The sequence below is a fragment of the Monomorium pharaonis genome, chromosome 8 (genome assembly GCF_013373865.1).
Source record: "Monomorium pharaonis isolate MP-MQ-018 chromosome 8, ASM1337386v2, whole genome shotgun sequence".
In the NCBI taxonomy this organism is placed as follows: Eukaryota; Metazoa; Arthropoda; class Insecta; order Hymenoptera; family Formicidae; genus Monomorium; species Monomorium pharaonis.
Genome location: NC_050474.1, coordinates 4,222,062 through 4,237,954, shown reverse-complemented (window position 1 = coordinate 4,237,954; position 15,893 = coordinate 4,222,062). Strand labels below are relative to the sequence as shown.

Below are 15,893 nucleotides of genomic sequence, written 5' to 3'. Positions count from 1 at the left end.
ATTATTACAGTAATAAAATATGTTTTATATTCAATATAAAATTTACTTTACATTTGATTTCACATAAGTGAAATTAAAGTATAATTGACATGAAATATTTGACAAAATGTATAGTATAATTTCATTTAGAAGCGGTCGATTTCACAGCTTGCAGATTTCCGAGTTTATTGCCAACCTTCAACCACTATATATGTCTTAATTTATAAGAAGTTGAAGGAGTTAACAATTGTAAATGATATATATATATATATATATATATATATATATATATATATATATATATATATAATGGAATAGTAAGATATGTAATTCAGAAAACTCTTAACCAATTTGTAATAAAATTTAAGATGACAAGTGAAATTATATAGAAGAAATTATATATCAACTAATAATTATTATTGTCAATATAACATAATTAATAGATTCCTGATTCAACCTTTATTCTATATATGCTTCGGTTTATCAAAGGTTTATTATAGAATTAAAAATTTTAATTGAATGATGTTTACAACTTGTTTCGAAAGTAAATTAATACATACGTTTATAAAGTTTAATATAAGCGTAATAAAAAATATTGAAAAAATAATTTTAAAATTAACTTTTAAATTAATTTGAATGATCTAGTGATGGGATTTAGTTATGATTTTTGGATGATTTTTTATTAATAAAATGTGTCAATAAAATTATAAATATAGAATAATAAAAAATCTGTTAAAGAATGAATAGCAATGATAGTACTGATCTGAAGAAAAAACTGTTTATATGAACATATTTGAAACAGATACATCTACGAATTTTGAGATACAGCTACGAATTAGGTATATGATTATATGAACTTTTTTTATGATGATTAAAATCATTATTTCTCACATCATTAATCTTTTTTGTTGAAATAATAAAATTATATTAATTATGATATTACTACAATCATAATTTATAGTTAAAAATGTAAAAAGGAAATTATTTTAAATGTAGATGAAGGTTTTGATAAACTAAACACGATACTAGCATAAGTATAATAAATAACAATAATAAAAATCTCTATGCCATATTTTTATCTACATTTACTAAATCCCATCACTAATCTAATCAATAAAAATCATTGTTGTTTTTAAACAGCAGAATTTATTTTATAATATTAATACTGTCAACCTTTCGGTGGGAAAAATTTTTATAATTGCAATATAAGAGAAATACAAAGTGCCTTAACATTAAATAACGCGCATTTAAAGTGCCTGATATAAATTATTATTGTACATTAAAAAATATCAATTTATTAAATACATTAAAAATTCCGTTTATATATATAATAATATACAATCAGAAAATAGATTTTTAAGATATTCCATATTTTATGAGGATAAAAATAAAGTATATGTCTTTCTTTGATAATGGAAACAAAATATATCAATCTCGTAGTATGTGATTGATAAATCTATCCCGAATGCGGGATATTTTTTGAAAGAAAATTATGTATTTTAAGTTATTGTAAATATATTTTTATATTACAAACACACACACACACACACACACACAATATAATTACAATACAATTTTGTACATCAATTTTGTTATGCGACGAGCGTGCCAACATAATATTATTTTACTATAATTAAGTTTAATAACATGTAATGTACATCGCCGTACAGTGTGATAAAAAAAGAGAGAAATAAAGTCTACAAATAACCATTAGAGTTTATTATAAATAATAAAAATAATAAGATTTTGGTTACAAAAATTGGATTAATAAAAACTTATCTTTAAGGTGCCAATATTAAAATGTAGATAAAATTTAGAAATGAACGGTTATTAAGAATAAGGATGAATATAAATATAGAAGTGTTTCTAACATGTAAAATGTTTCTAAAATATTTTAGAAATTTCAGAAGTACAACATCACATAATTGTCTTTAATCTGTAACAATAATGAATATAATTTTAAATGCCTTTAGTGAATATTAGAATATAAATGTTAAATGATATATAATTAAGAATGGACATAGAAATTTAAAAGTATCAACATATGCATCTAGTGTTATTTATGTGAAACAAACAAATGTTATATAAATTTTATTAAATTACGGTCACGAAAATGTGAATTATTTTGTGAATATTATACATATTTCCTACAGGATATTGTACGCTAATAAAACATGTATAGATTATTGGAAGGAAGATACTAGAATGGAATTTTATTGAAGTGCATTTGCAAAATTGTTAATTATTTCGAGAATAAATAATATCAAATCTATGACTTTTTATTAATATTAGGTATGCCCAAATGTTAAATTTACTCATATATATTAAGTTGATCAACATAAGATTATTTCTTGATAAAATAATTATTTTTGTTTATTTGATTTTTTTTACAAAATAATACTAATAGATTACCACTTATGATTACACAATTTTAAGTAATTGGAATTTTTTTGTAAAATATAAATTTTTTAAATTCATAAAATTGTTACAAGTAAATAGAAAATGCAAAATCTGTACTAAGTTTAAGTCAGATGTCAACTTGTCAAGGAATTGATAACATCGATCGTTTTCGTCGGCGGTAAAGTTTCATTATTGGCAATCGACATTCTACCGAACGGATTGCGTACTCTCCTCGAGCGAATACACGTGCACACGAAAACTTTGCCCGGAACGAAAATCAACATGGCACGAAAGTGGCATGACGTCACGTCTTCGTGGAAACGCAGGCCGAAGAAAGCGGCGAGAAAACCGTTTGAATGAAAATTACGCGCCGAGATACAACGAACGGAGACAAATTCGTTTCGAGAATTTCGTATGCTCGCACGACGACTAGTAGCACTTCAACACAACACCGTACCTGCGTACAATTCGAATCTGAACACGCGAGACACGCATGGAATCAACGGAACGTCCGATCGGCGCTGGAGCGCGAAGAAACATGGCGGCAGCGGCGGACGTGACCGCTGGCAGGCAGACTCGGCGGTACTCGGCGCTAGTCGGCGCCACTCGGCGTTGCTAGGCGGTTGACTCGCCGCGCCTGCGCCGAGTAGCGCCGAGTCACCGTACGCCGCTGCCGCCGCCATGTTGCTCCGCGCTCCAGCGCCGGTCGGACGCATCGGACGTTCTGTTGACTCCGTGCGTGTTCGCGTCTCTTCAGAATTCATTGTGCGCAGGTACGGTGTTGTGTCGAGAGTCGTCGCGCTAGCAAACGATACGCGAGCCATGTAAGATCTTCCGTAACGGAGACAGTATTCATGTGTAAAGCGCGGCATCGTGTGTTTGCGGGTTCCGAGTGAAGTGTTCGCGTGCGCGTTCGAGCAAAGTGTTTTCTCGAAGGATACGTTCGGTAGAATATCGCAAGTGCCAATTAATTTAAGTGAAGTGCTACTAGTCGTCGTGCGAGCATACGAAATAGAAAATTATCGAAACGAATTTGTCTCCGTTAGTTGTATCTCGGCGCGTAACATTCATTCAAACGGTTTTCCTCGGCCTGCGTTTCCACGAAGTTACGTGACGTCACGCCACTTTCGTGTCATGTTGATTTTTGTTCCGGGCAAAGTTTTCGTGTGCACGTATTCGCTCGAGGAGGGTACGCATTCACGTATTTTTTTAAATGTAACGGTCGTGCCAAGTGAAACTCTCGCGCACGGTTTACGTTTCACTCGTGTGTGTGTGATATATTATCCATAATATCGGGAGTGCCGAATAAAGTATCGGGCGATCGTTATTAATGTGCAGTTCGAGAATAGCAGGATGATGTCAGCAGAAAGCGGCGTCCATGGAACGACTCGGTATTAAATATATTATTTTTTCAAGTGATACATTTCTTTACCTGCTTTTGTGTTTGAGTTTAGAAATAATATTTATCACATTTTCAGAATAAAAACCGGAAAAAGAATGTAGCAGTAGCAGCAGCAGCAATTAAGAGCAGCAACAGCAATCGGTGAGTGAATTTTTATCAAATCAATTATTTGAATTTATATCATGTATATGTGGTATTGCACATTTATAGAACACGATTATGCACATTTGCATAAAACATATTTAAAATATGAATGCATATAATCGTAAAATTTACGGGTATAGCATGAAACAGAACCAAATAAACGTTGACATAGCATAGAAAAGACTCAAAAAGTCATGTACATTACCTACGGGATTCATAGATATTTGACTACGTAGTTCAATGTGCACATGTTGTGCACATAGAGGCGCTGATGGATGAAAACACCTAAAACGACGCGATGACCGCTCTCAGGTTCCTCTCTGGACGACTGGTCAACCCGAGTGGCCAGAATCCTGGCCTGTTTGCATTTGAGCTCTGTTTCTTTTCTCCAATATTCCAAAGTTAAGTGTGTTGGTCCCTAAGCCAGCTTCTGATCCTTTCCCTGCCTAGCCAATGTTTTATTACACATAAAAGAGTTGAGGTCAATAATTTCAATAGTTTTTAAAAAATTATATCAACCGATTTGAAAAATATGTTCTTTAATCATTTAAGCTACATAAAATAACACCATTTAGCAATTACAAAATTAACAATTATATTTAATTCACATTTTTAATTACATTTTACTTCAATAACCATAAAATAGATTATCTTTTGTTGACGTTTATACTTAAATAATGTATATTAATTGATAACATATTTTAATCAATTTCCCATAGAATACATAAGAACAAAATAAGATAGGGATGCATTTGATAGCTACAACAAAAAAAGTTTTATTTTATTACCTTAAAGTATGATATATATAACATGAAATGTTTTATATTTTATACCGTGGCAAAACATTCTAAGGATGACACGAACAATCCACCGACATTCAAGCCAAAAGATTTATTGCCTCTTAATAATAAAAATAGTATAAATCTTTGTATATATAATGGAGCTATGTACCACTGGACTTCGTATCTACATTTAGTGACATAATATTAAGAAGAATTACTAATATGATTTTCATGTCATATGTATATTTGTTACATGTTATTATAATAGTTTTTACATTTGCACTAGAAAGAGTTTGTAAAATAATTATAATGGAACTAATTATGATATTTCTTACGCAGTAATAAATATAAGATTATAGTGATCTATAATTTCTTGTCCGATAAAATTTGAGAAAAACAAGTATATAAAACAACTGTACGTTGCAATACAGGTTACTGAAAATTCCTTAATATTAAATGTAAACGACAGAATCTGAAAAAGCTAATGTACAAGTGTAAATGTTGAAATCAATTTTTAAATTACAATAAAAAATAGATAACTTGCAATCTACTATATACAATATAAAATTTATCATAACTATTATATAAAATTTTAATTTAAGCTGTCAAAATTATATATATATATATAATTTTAAATATAATAGAAATTATTAATATAAAATGACACAAATACATAATGTATAATATTTATTGTATATAAATTTTTAAATAAAACGTAACTTACACGGAAAGTATTAAGACTCAAAGAAAGTACTAGGAACACTATTAAAAACATAAATGACATCTCAAAATTAGATATTAAATAATCGGAAAACCTTTAATAGATGAAAAAATTATCTTTAATAAGAGAATATAGATTGATGTGTAGAAACACAACTAATAGAGAATGTGTTTTATTCGATCATAACTGGATCTTTGTGGTGATATTTATCTGTGTGATTTTATATATCTTTCCAAATTCATTGAACTGTATGTCAAATAAATTTTTCAGTTTTTAAAACATAGTTATAAGATAAACTAGATTAGTAATATTAAATTGATAATTAATTTAATAATAATAATGCTAACAAGTATTTGCTTTCCTTTTTATTCTAAATACTATAATTAATTCTGTTGCAAATAAAAAATAACACCTAAATCAGAAATCAAACCTAGACCTCAAAATACTCAAAACTTTCCGCACTTTCCAGAACAAGTGTCTCTGCCAATTTGACCACTAAGGCCATGTATCAGTTTATCAGTTATCCTATAATTATGTTTTAATAAAAATCTATTCAGTGCACACATCAGTTTGAAAGCTATATAAAAAAAATTACTAATAAATATTACATTCAATTACAAGTAATTCAACTATAAATAAAGCACATTCTGTATTAGTTGCGTTAAAAAAAATAAATTCTTGCATATTTCATAAAGATATTATCTAAAATGTAAATACCCACATTATTGCTTTTCGATGAATATTTACACCAGAAATAAGATTCTTATAAACCAAAATTTTGTTTTTTAGATTAATATCTTGTATATAAATTTTTATTGCGTTCTTAATACGATAACTGCAAATTATTTATTATCATTATATAAAAATTTACTATTTAATTTAAGAATATTTATTATTTAACAATAATATGAGACAATCTATAATTCGAAAGTTAAATAATTAAAAGTTTGGCAGTTATATACTTTTTGCAACATCAAATTATACATATTTATGCAGCTTTTTAAATAAAAAAATTTATTATATTATACAGAAGAACATTTATAATATGATACAATAGAAAAGTTATATTAAAAATTATTAGTATTAATAGAGAAAAATAAAAAATAATTCTTTTTTTTATTAATTTTAATCTTTAATCTTTGTTATTAAAAATTCTGATTTAAAAATAATTGAATTAATTTATAAACATTTGTAACGTCACTATATACGTTACACACGTAAAAATTATTTTCATGATTTAATTATTTTATTATATATTGTTGCTTACCTGGCAATTTCGAACGCTCCGCATGCATGTTGAAGGTATGCAAAGAGCATTGATCCTGTTGCTACTATTGAGAAAAATCCTATGCATATACTTGCATTAAAGTGGAATAGCATTAAATAGTAATATTTTTCTTGATCAATAAAGTACTCCGTTGCGATTGATAGACGCCGTGGTTGAGACTCATTTATGGATAAAATAATATTAATAAAATCTGGCCACAATTGTATGTTAATTATAATAAATAAACTGCAAACAAGACATACTACACAACATTAAAACAAATTAACAAATTACTTATATAGAATTATAATTTTTAATATTCTACACTCTTTAATTTATGTATTTATAAACGTATGATGTACTGTACGATAACCTATATGTATATATATATATATATATATAAAATTTTTTATCTCAATTTAAATACGTATAGCATATAAAAAATAAGTTACTAAATGGTTGGAATGTTATGTGTAAGAACAAACAATATAAAGAAATGGTTAATAATCTCAAGTGTGTACAATAAACATTATAAGAAGAAATGTTATTTAATATTTAACGACCTCTCATCGGCGTCCATTATGCTTTAAAAAAACTGTCATTCTACTCTTTTTGTCAGACTACCTTCTAACATAATTCATTTAATAATTATAACTATTGCAAAAATATTAAAAAAATTTTTTTTAATATAGAATAAAATTTTAATTTTGAATAGTGTTTAATTATTGATATACTTTCCATTTCTTTATTTTAGACATATCTAAATTTAAACATATAAAATAATACATATTTTTATTCAAACATGTTTAAAGAAATTTTATATATTATAAAAATTTTAAACGTACTACGTGTATATCAGATATAATAAAAAAATGTCTTACTTATAAATGCAATCGTATAACATTTCGCAATATTTCCATATCTTTCAAAAATGGCGATTTCATTATTATCTTTTAAATCATCATAAATAAATTGAACTTGTTCCATTAAAAATTTTATCTGTTTGTGTAAAAAATTTTGACATTATTTTTTATATATCTTTTAATAGGTATAAAAAAATTGTAATACTTGAACAATTACATTATGTAAATATTAATTAAAACAAATATAATAAACAATGAACTTACTGTATCACTGTTAACGTAAAACGAATTATATTGAATAGCGTAGATAATGAAACTAAATGATATAGAGCTAATTTTTATTATGTGATCTGTAGTGCATTTTGAGGTCAAAAATGTCGTAAACTGTAATTAATCATTTTTTGAAGAAGTTATAAACACATGTATGACTTTATTATCTACTATAGAAACCCCATTTACTCATACATTATAAAAATGTATTATTTGTTAAAACTAAGCCGAAACAATGCGCGCTATTTAATTTCTATTAGCTAATAATAAATTGTTTTACTTTTTTATAATACTATGTAAAAATAAATTGTTAGAAATAGTGCTTTATCTAACAATTTATTTAAGTCTGTTTATATTGTTGGAAAATAATGTAATTTATATTTTCCAAAGTATTATATATAGTATACATCTATATCTAAATAAAATTTAATATTATTGTAACATATTAAAAGATACACTTAAAATGTTTATTATACCTTGAGTTTTTTTGTAATTTATATTAATATAGAAAAAATAATACATGTTAATAAACATTGTATAACTGTAATACATGTAACGTAAAATATAGAACGAATCTTTTTTTAAAGCATTTTATAATTTAGCAACATTTATAATTTACATTGTATATGTATATTTTTTGTTCTAATATTAATATTACGTAATTTTGCAAAGTATAATCCATAAAAACAAAAAGAAATATTTTGAAGACTGTTGTAAACAATATATATGATAAAGAAAGTATTGTATATTTTGTAACTCTAATGAGTTATTTTGTCTTTTTTCTAAAAGTATTGGTATTGTTATTCATCGTAAATACAATTTTTTAATTTTTGTATACAAGTACGTACTAAATTTGCAATAAATATTCAATTATTTTTCATAAGTCATAAATTTATAATAATATTAATAAATTAAAAACTAAAAAAACATATTTATTTTAATTTAATTAAGTGAAATATATACATTTAAAGTACCAAATTAAAAGAAAAATTTGCGTGTATTAAAATGATTTCTTACATCTTCTATATAATAAATTTAATAATATTGTTAGAAATCGACATACCTGAAATATAATAATAGTTGCAAAAATACTATAGCAACAAAATAAATAAAATCGGGCAAGTTTTGATTTCTGATAAGGCCATAGACCAATTAATAACAAAAGATTACGATTAAGACTGAAATATTTATCTACGACACTGATCATTTTGCTGTTAATACTAAAGTGCGTGTGTATAAAGAAGATAAAATAAATAAGAATCCGGTTATCTCTTTACTGTAAAATATCTATGAAATATACCTGTCTATATTTTCTACGTTTCTCCTTTTAGTGAAAAAATATTATATGCTATATAATTCAGTTCTTACAATTTAGTTTAACCACATTATAATATAAACAATCTTCGTGCAATTGAAATACTCGCAATTTAATACTGTAGTGCCATAATAGTAGTTGTCGATTACATAATCGATCTAACACCGAAAGAAATTCAACATATGTTCTTTCTCATGAAACACTGAGAAAAATTTTACAACGAAAATTACGCACGCGCATTAAATTACTAGTGGCTTATTTCTCTTTGATCCTTCATTGAATGTAGTCGTGAATTACTTTTGAGATTCTTTACAATAAAAACTATTATATTCAATAATTGCCTAAGGTATGTTTTTTTTTTGCAAAATAAATTATTTTAATTCTTATGTGATTTTCTATACATTAATGTCTTTAACTTAATAAATTATCGTGCAAATAAATATTAGACATTTTTTTCTTACATTATGTGTTATTATAAAATACTTTCGGCTCCCTAATTTACACTTCTAGACAGAGAAGATCTCGGGATGTCAATTCGAACGGTCAGAATCCTTGCGTGTTTGCATTTGAGCTCTGTTTTTCCATTACTCCAAAGTATGTTGGTCGTTAACCAGCTTCAGATCGTCCCCATATTTAACTAATATATTATTATATATACGTAATAAGAGTTGAAGTTAATAATTTTAATAGTTTTTAAGAAATTATATCAACCGATTTGAAAAGAAATTGAAAAAGAAATTCTTTTTTAATTTAAGCTACATAAAATAACAACTACATTTAACTATACCAAAATTTACAATTATAATTAGTTTACATTTTTAATTACATTTTACTTAAATAAGAAAATATAAATATTACTTTTGTTGACGTTTGTTCTTTAATAATGTGTATTAATTGATAAAAATATTTTTATCAATTTCCCATAGAATACATAAGGACAAAATAAGACAAGGATGCGTTTGCTAGCTACAACAAAAACAACAGTTTTGTTTTATTATCTTAAAGTATGATATATATAACATACAAAATGTTTTATACCGTGGCAAAACACTGTAAGGACGACACGAACAATCCACCGACACTCAAGCCAAAAGATTTATTGCCTCTTAATAATAAAAATAGAATAAATTTTTGTATATATAACGGAGTTATATACCATTGAATTTCATATCTACATTCAATAACATATTATCAAGAATTAATAATTTGAAAAAAACGTACTTATTTCTCAAACATCATTTTTTTACTGCTTTCAGACTGTATCTATAATTCAGTCACGCCAAATATCACAATTTGCAGTAAAAAAATCTGAAAATTGTACAGAATATTTGTCAACATATTTAGATATAGTTAACGACGCCATACTCATTTTTTATCAAATTGTTTGTAAAATATTTTATTTTGTTATAGGAAACAAATATGTAGACTTGTTACTTTTGAAGTTACGAGCCAATATTATTTTGACTTTGACCTCTCAGATCTATAGATACAGTCGAAGGGTAATGAATTTTTACGTCATATGTATTTGTCATATATATATTAGAGTAATTTTTACATTTGCACTAGTGAGAGTTTGTAAAACAATTATAATATAATAAATTATAATATTTCTTACGCAGTGATAAATACGAGATTATAGTGATCTATAATTTCTTGCCCGATAAAATTTGCGAGAAACATGTATATAAAGCAACTATACGTTATACTACAGATTAATACAAGTTCCTGAATATTATACTTAGATGACAGAATCTGAAAAAGCTAATGTACAAGTATAAATGTTGAAATCAATTTTTAAATTGCAATTTAAAAGAGATAAACTGATGATCTACTACAAAATGTAGTTTTGAAACTTTTACCTACAGCATAAAACAGTCTACAGAAATCGCAAGCAGCTACTTGTGACATCCAATGATCGAGCTTTAACTAGAAACTAGGCACTTATTGGCTGTCGCAATTCGCAACTGGCTGCGAATTTTGTAGACGAGGCTTATTTTTAAAATAAAAAATTCTGATTAACCTTAATTCTGAAAACGTGAACCTATAATATACGACACAAAGTAGCATCTACTCTGTAACTGTAAAATCAGCAAATTTTCTTGTCCCTCTCTAAAAAAGTAGATAATAGAAACAACTTGAGAGACAATCTTAGAGCCATGAGAAATGAAGATAAATGCTGAACTAAATAATAAATATGTTAAGCATATGTTTTTTTCTGTAAGCAATGATTTTGCTAATTATTTAGATAAAAGATACCGTTTTTGGTCAAAACATTTCCTTAAAAGATTCCGACAAATCATTGCTTTTCTATTTAATTTTTTTACTGAAAAGTGGAAAACTAGGTAACGGATTAAGTTTATTATTTAATTTGAAGTTTATCGGAAACAAAATATTTACAAACATTGTTTATTAAAATAATTATAAAGGCTTTAACTATAACATTAATAAATGTTTTATGATTCTTTTAAATTTTAAATATCTTAGGATAAGGAAAATAGCATCAAAACAAATCTATGTGTTCAAGAAAAAAATGACAAAAACCGTGTTCAAGATTAAGGTTAATCATAATAGTTCAAATTATATAGTGTTTCTATTGTATTACATAATAATAATAAATTATAAATTTTTGATTAGTGTAGTATCGGCTATCTAAATAAACACCAAAGCAGTACAATTCTTACAATGTTTTTATAACTAATTAAATTAAGAACGTTTGTATATAAACTAAATAATTATTAAAATTATTAAAATTGCTAATATAATCTGATTTTTGGTATAATGCTTTCTTATATTTGTAGCTCTCTTATATTTTAAGTCGTATTAGAATAGTTAAAAAAAGCTAAAACATAAATTTAGAATTTTAATTATTCCAAAAATAATTACCTATACTAATAACATTACAAAATTAGAATTTTTTATAAATATAAATTTTTATATTTAATAGATATTTTATAATTATAAAATTTCTTAAATAATGTATAAAATTTTTAATCTAAGCTGTCAAAATTATTATTTAAAATAGAAATTATTAATATAAAACAACATAAACATATAATACACAATATTTATTAAATATAAATTTATAAATAAAACATAACTTACTCGGAAAGTATTAATACTCAAAGTAAGAACTCCGAACGCTATTAAAAACATAAATGACACCTCAAAATTAGATGCTAAATATTCGGAAAACCTTAAAAAAATAAAAACAATTAGACAATATAGACTGATGTGTAAAAACACAAATTAATAGAGAATGTGCTTTATTCAATCATAGCTTAAAACACAAATATAAGATTTAACTAGATTAGTAATATTAAATTGATAGTTAAATTAATAATATAATAATGCTAACAAGCATTTGTTTTCTTTTCCTTCCTAAAGATTGTAAATAATTTTGTTGCAAAGAAAAAAATAACATTTTAATTAGGGATCAAACTTGGGCCTTAAAATACTCAAAACTTTCTGTACTTTTTGGAACAAGTATTTCAGCCAATTTGACTATTAAAGCATATATTATTTTATAATTGTGTTTTAATCTATTCAGCAAACTATCTATTCAGAAAAGAAAATCTATTCAGCACACTTTGAAAGGTATATAAAATCACACAAGTAAATATCAACGCAGCTATAAATAAAGCATATTCTCTATTTAGTTGTGTTTAAAAAATAAATTATTATTACATATATCATAAAGATAGGGAAAGGCCACCGAATTTGGAACACCACTTTGCTGTTTTTGGAAAATATTTGTTAAATAATAGTTAGAAAAACAATGTTGAAAACATAAATATAAATTGGAAAGTATCTTCTATCAAATAGTAATTTTTATAATACTGTTTCGTATTTTTTAAATATAATTATTGTTTTCGTGACACATGTCAAAAAGTGCATTTGACAAAATGGACGCCTTAGAATCCCTATACAATGAAAGTATTAATGTTACATTTTATTGATTTATGCTTTTTACTTAAATTTCATGTAGTTATCACAGACTCAATGTTATTCCGCTAGACTTGCCAAAGAGACATCGTGCAAATATAACTCTCGTTTTTTGACAAATTTGTTTTTAGCAGATTTTATATAGAAAAGAATATAAATGTATAAAATATAAACTTTTATTTTTATAATTAACTAAGCAGAGCATAGGTTTTATGATGCGATGTTTAGTTTCCCAGAAATAAGGTGTTCAAATTTAGAAAACTGTTCCAAATTTGGTGCCTTTATTATATAAAATGTAAATACACACATTATTGCTTTTCGATGAATATGTACACCACAAATAAGACTCTTATGAACCAAATTTTTGTTTTTTAGATTAATACTTTGTGTGTAAATTTCTATTGCATTTTTAATACGATAACTGCAAATAATTTATTATTATTATATAAAAATTTATTATGTAATATATATAAGAATTTTTATTATTTAACAACAGTATAAGACAATCTATAATTCTACAGTTAAATAGTTATAAGTTTGAAACAAGTTTCTATTTTTACTGTATATTGTTTTTTTAATAAAAAAAATTTATTATTTAGGGGAGCATTTGTAATGTTATATAATGGAAAAGTTAGAAATTATTAGCATTAATAGCAAAAAGTGTAAAATAATTTTTTTTCATCGAGTCTTAATCTTTAAATTGTTATTAAAAATTCTAATTTAAAAATAGGTAAAATAAGCATATAGACATTTGTCACGTCACAATACATATTACACTTGTATAAGTTATTCTAATAATTCATTTATTTAAGAAATTTTTTCTATAGTATAAATATTTTTATCATATATACCTTATACTTTTCTAGGCAGATTTTCAGATTTATTTTGAAACTTTTAAATAGAGAACAACTTAACTTTTTATTTCAGTAATTTTAATTTTTTAATTACATTTTAATAGGAATATTTAATTTTTCTTACCTAGCAATTTTAAACACTCCGCATACATGTTGAAGATATGAAAAGAGCATTGATCCTGTTGCTACTAATGTGAGAAATCCTATGCATGAACCTGCATTAAAGTGGATTAGCACTAAATAGTAATATTTCTCTTGATCAATAAAGTACTCTGTTGCGATTGATAGACGCCGTGGTTGAGATTCATTTATGGATAAAATAATATTAATAAAATCTGGCCACAATTGGATGTTAATTATAATAAATAAACTGCAAACAAGACATACTACACAACATTAAAACAAATTACACATACGACTTCCCATCGGCGTCCATTATGCTTTAAAAAAACCGTCATTCTACTCTCTCTGTCAAACTATCTCTTAACATAATTAATTTAATAATTATATTTATTGCAACATATTAAAAAAATTTTTTTACATATAGCATAAAATTTTAATTTTAAATAGTGTTTAATTATTGATATACTTTCCATTTCTTTATTTTAGACATATCTAAATTTAAACAAAACTTATATATATTTCTTGATTCAAACATGTTTAAAGAAATTTTATATATTATAAAAATTTTAAACATACTAATATGTGTATATTAGATATAATAAAAAAATGTCTTACTTATAAATGCAATTGTATAACATTTTGCTATATTTCCATATTTTTCAAAAATGGCGATTTCATTATTATCTTTTAAATCATCATAAATAAGTTGAACTTGTTCCATTAAAAATTTTATCTGTTTGTGTAATAAATTTTGACATTATTTTTTATATATCTTTTAATAGGTATAAAAAAATTGTAATACTTGAACAATTACATTATGTAAATATTAATTAAAACAAATATAATAAACGATGAACTTACTGTATCACTGTTAACGTAAAACGAATTATATTGAATAGCGTAGATAATGAAACTAAATGATATAGAGCTAATTTTTATTATGTGATCTGTAGTGCATTTTGAGGTCAAAAATGTCGTAAACTGTAATTAATCATTTTTTGAAGAAGTTATAAACACATGCATGACTTTATTATCTACTATAGAAACCCTATTTAATCATACATTATAAAAATGTATTATTTGTTAAAACTAAGCCGAAACAATGCGCGCTATTTAATTTCTATTAGCTAATATTAAATTGTTCTACTTTTTTATAATACTATGTAAAAACAAATTGTTAGAAATAGTGCTTTATCTAACAATTTATTTAAGTCTGTTTATATTGTTGGAAAATAATATTATGTATGGTATATTTATATCTAAATAAAATTTAATACTCTTGTAACATATTAAAAGATACACTTAAAATGTTTATTATGCCTTGAGTTTTTTTGTAATTTATATTAATATAGAAAAAATAATACATATTAATAGACATTGTATAACTATAATACATGTAACGTAAAATATAGAACGAATCTTTTTTTAAAGCATTTTATAATTTAGCAACATTTATAATTTACATTGTATATGTATATTTTTTGTTCTAATATTAACATTACGTAATTTTGCAAAGTATAATCCATAAAAACAAAAAGTAATATTTTGAAGGCTGTTGTAAACAATATATATGATAAAGAAAGTATTGTATATTTTGTAACTCTAATGAGTTATTTTGTCTTTTTTCTAAAAGTATTGGTATTGTTATTCATCGTAAATACAATTTTTTAATTTTTGTATACAAGTACGTACTAAATTTGCAATAAATATTCAATTATTTTTCATAAGTCATAAATTTATAATAATATTAATAAATTAATATTAATAAATTAATTAAAAACTAAAAAAACATATTTATTTTAATTTAATTAAGTGAAATATATACATTTAA

General features: G+C 24.8%; 2 protein-coding genes across 2 annotated transcripts; both read right to left on the bottom strand.

Moving 5' to 3' along the window:
- Positions 1-5,358: 5,358 nt before the first annotated feature.
- Positions 5,359-8,174, bottom strand: LOC118644160. Its single transcript, XM_036290518.1, has 3 exons — positions 7,577-8,174; positions 6,696-6,957; positions 5,359-6,263 (listed from the first exon to the last, which is right to left on the bottom strand). Exons 1-3 carry the CDS (start codon positions 7,680-7,682, stop codon positions 6,131-6,133), a joined length of 501 nt encoding a protein of 166 aa, XP_036146411.1. The 5' UTR covers positions 7,683-8,174; the 3' UTR covers positions 5,359-6,130.
- A 1,805-nt stretch (positions 8,175-9,979) lies between these two features.
- LOC118646813 (odorant receptor 49b-like) lies at positions 9,980-14,448 on the bottom strand. Its single transcript, XM_036290520.1, has 6 exons — positions 14,064-14,448; positions 13,393-13,506; positions 12,246-12,336; positions 10,759-10,904; positions 10,182-10,314; positions 9,980-10,109 (listed from the first exon to the last, which is right to left on the bottom strand). Exons 1-6 carry the CDS (start codon positions 14,111-14,113, stop codon positions 10,056-10,058), a joined length of 588 nt encoding a protein of 195 aa, XP_036146413.1. The 5' UTR covers positions 14,114-14,448; the 3' UTR covers positions 9,980-10,055.
- Positions 14,449-15,893: the final 1,445 nt, after the last annotated feature.